The following is a 1328-nucleotide window of genomic DNA, read 5'->3' on the forward strand; positions in this document are numbered from 1 at the left end:
GGACCGGTCCATACTACAAAGAAAACAACTTTATTTGGGAATATTAGAGAAAGAAAAAGCACTGTCATAACTGATTTCCATTATAAGGTGTACTGACCAGATGATGTCACTGGGAGCAGGTGCATAACTGACCCCCCACTTGTGCGGCTGCACCACTGTAGTGATGCTGGACTGCTGTGGTCTGCGTCGACAGTGCACGCGACCGTAGTCCTTCACAATCCTGTGAAGCAGAGCAGAGGTGAGGCTGAAATCTGACTCTCGTGCCGTTCTTTTATGTCCCACCATAAAGCTGCTGTGATGGTTTTCATGTGGTGCCGAGGCCCAGACCTCAGTGGCGAGCTGTTGTTCTACTCACACTGCAGTCATCCTCTCGTCACGAAAAGTCACAAAGGCGATGCCCAGCCTTTTCATGGAGATGTGATTCTTCTCTGCATTAAACTCATCAGTGCGCTTCTCCTCTAATTCACTGTAGTACTGCTCCGCGTCCACCTGCAGGATTAAAAAGTTTAGAGTACATGTACACAGTTTACACAATTCTTTTCATCTAAGCCTGAGTCTGAGGGATATGTCACTGCTCCGTTTGGACTGCAGTGCCATCCAGTGGTCAGACTGCCTACATACAGCAGTAATGAGAACCAAAATTCTATACCTTTGTAAATCCACAGAAGTCACAGCAGAAGATCTGAGCACATGGATGAGTCTTGATCATGATCTTTCCTTCTTTTTGAGCCTTGGTGGCGAAGTAGAGCCGGCCTTTCATCGCTTTACGTCTGCAAAAGAGACAAATCTTTTTAAAATACTGTGCATTTACATTTAAAGTAACACAAATACCGAAACAGTAATATCCGCATTTGACACACAAAAAGTTAGTACACTATATTATGCACTATATTTATCATTTGTTAATACAATGTAACAAAAGTTGTATAATACCAGTCATATTTAAAAAACAACATTATACACAGAGTTTGAATCCAAATCTGAAACAGTTACTGTACCTCTCCAGGTCCAAGCTCATCAGCTTGTGAACATCGAAACAGAAGCGGATGTCAGTGACGGTACAGCTGGGGTAGGCCTCACTGAGGAACGGAGCGAGGGATGTAACTTTATTAGTTCATAATGGCTGAGAGAAAAAGAAAACAGCTTTAAATAATTAGAAGGCAGATTAAGGTGAGAGGAGAGGCCTACTGTAAATGTTTGGTGATGAGTCCTGGGTCAGAGATTTCTCTGGGTATGGAGGTGATCATCAGTGTCCTGGCCACCTGCAGCACATGATAAACCACCAGGAAAAAACACTAGTATAGACTAAATCTTTATAGTATATAAGT

At 42.9% G+C, this 1328-nt stretch overlaps 1 protein-coding gene across 1 annotated transcript; it reads right to left on the reverse strand.

Annotated features, from left to right (window-relative positions):
• Positions 1 to 30: 30 nt before the first annotated feature.
• LOC103399142 (calcium permeable stress-gated cation channel 1-like) lies at positions 31 to 1268 on the reverse strand. Its single transcript, XM_008337878.2, has 5 exons — positions 1189 to 1268; positions 999 to 1079; positions 650 to 770; positions 356 to 489; positions 31 to 220 (listed from the first exon to the last, which is right to left on the reverse strand). Exons 1-5 carry the CDS (start codon positions 1245 to 1247, stop codon positions 31 to 33), a joined length of 585 nt encoding a protein of 194 aa, XP_008336100.2. The 5' UTR covers positions 1248 to 1268.
• Between the last annotated feature and the right edge of the window lie 60 nt (positions 1269 to 1328).

Source organism: Cynoglossus semilaevis, unplaced genomic scaffold (genome assembly GCF_000523025.1).
Source record: "Cynoglossus semilaevis isolate Cse_v1.0 unplaced genomic scaffold, Cse_v1.0 C19187614, whole genome shotgun sequence".
Lineage (NCBI taxonomy): Eukaryota > Metazoa > Chordata > Actinopteri > Pleuronectiformes > Cynoglossidae > Cynoglossus > Cynoglossus semilaevis.

What these genes read in the sequence shown, in the direction of transcription:
- LOC103399142 (XM_008337878.2), bottom strand. Translation starts at nt 1,247, where the DNA reads ATGATCACCTCCATACCCAGAGAAATCTCTGACCCAGGACTCATCACC. An exon ending in ATGAGCTTGGACCTGGAGAG is followed by an intron (nt 771 to 998) that starts GTACAGTAACTG and finishes TCTCTTTTGCAG; the next exon opens with ACGTAAAGCGATGAAAGGCC. An exon ending in ACTTCTGTGGATTTACAAAG is followed by an intron (nt 490 to 649) that starts GTATAGAATTTT and finishes TTAATCCTGCAG; the next exon opens with GTGGACGCGGAGCAGTACTA.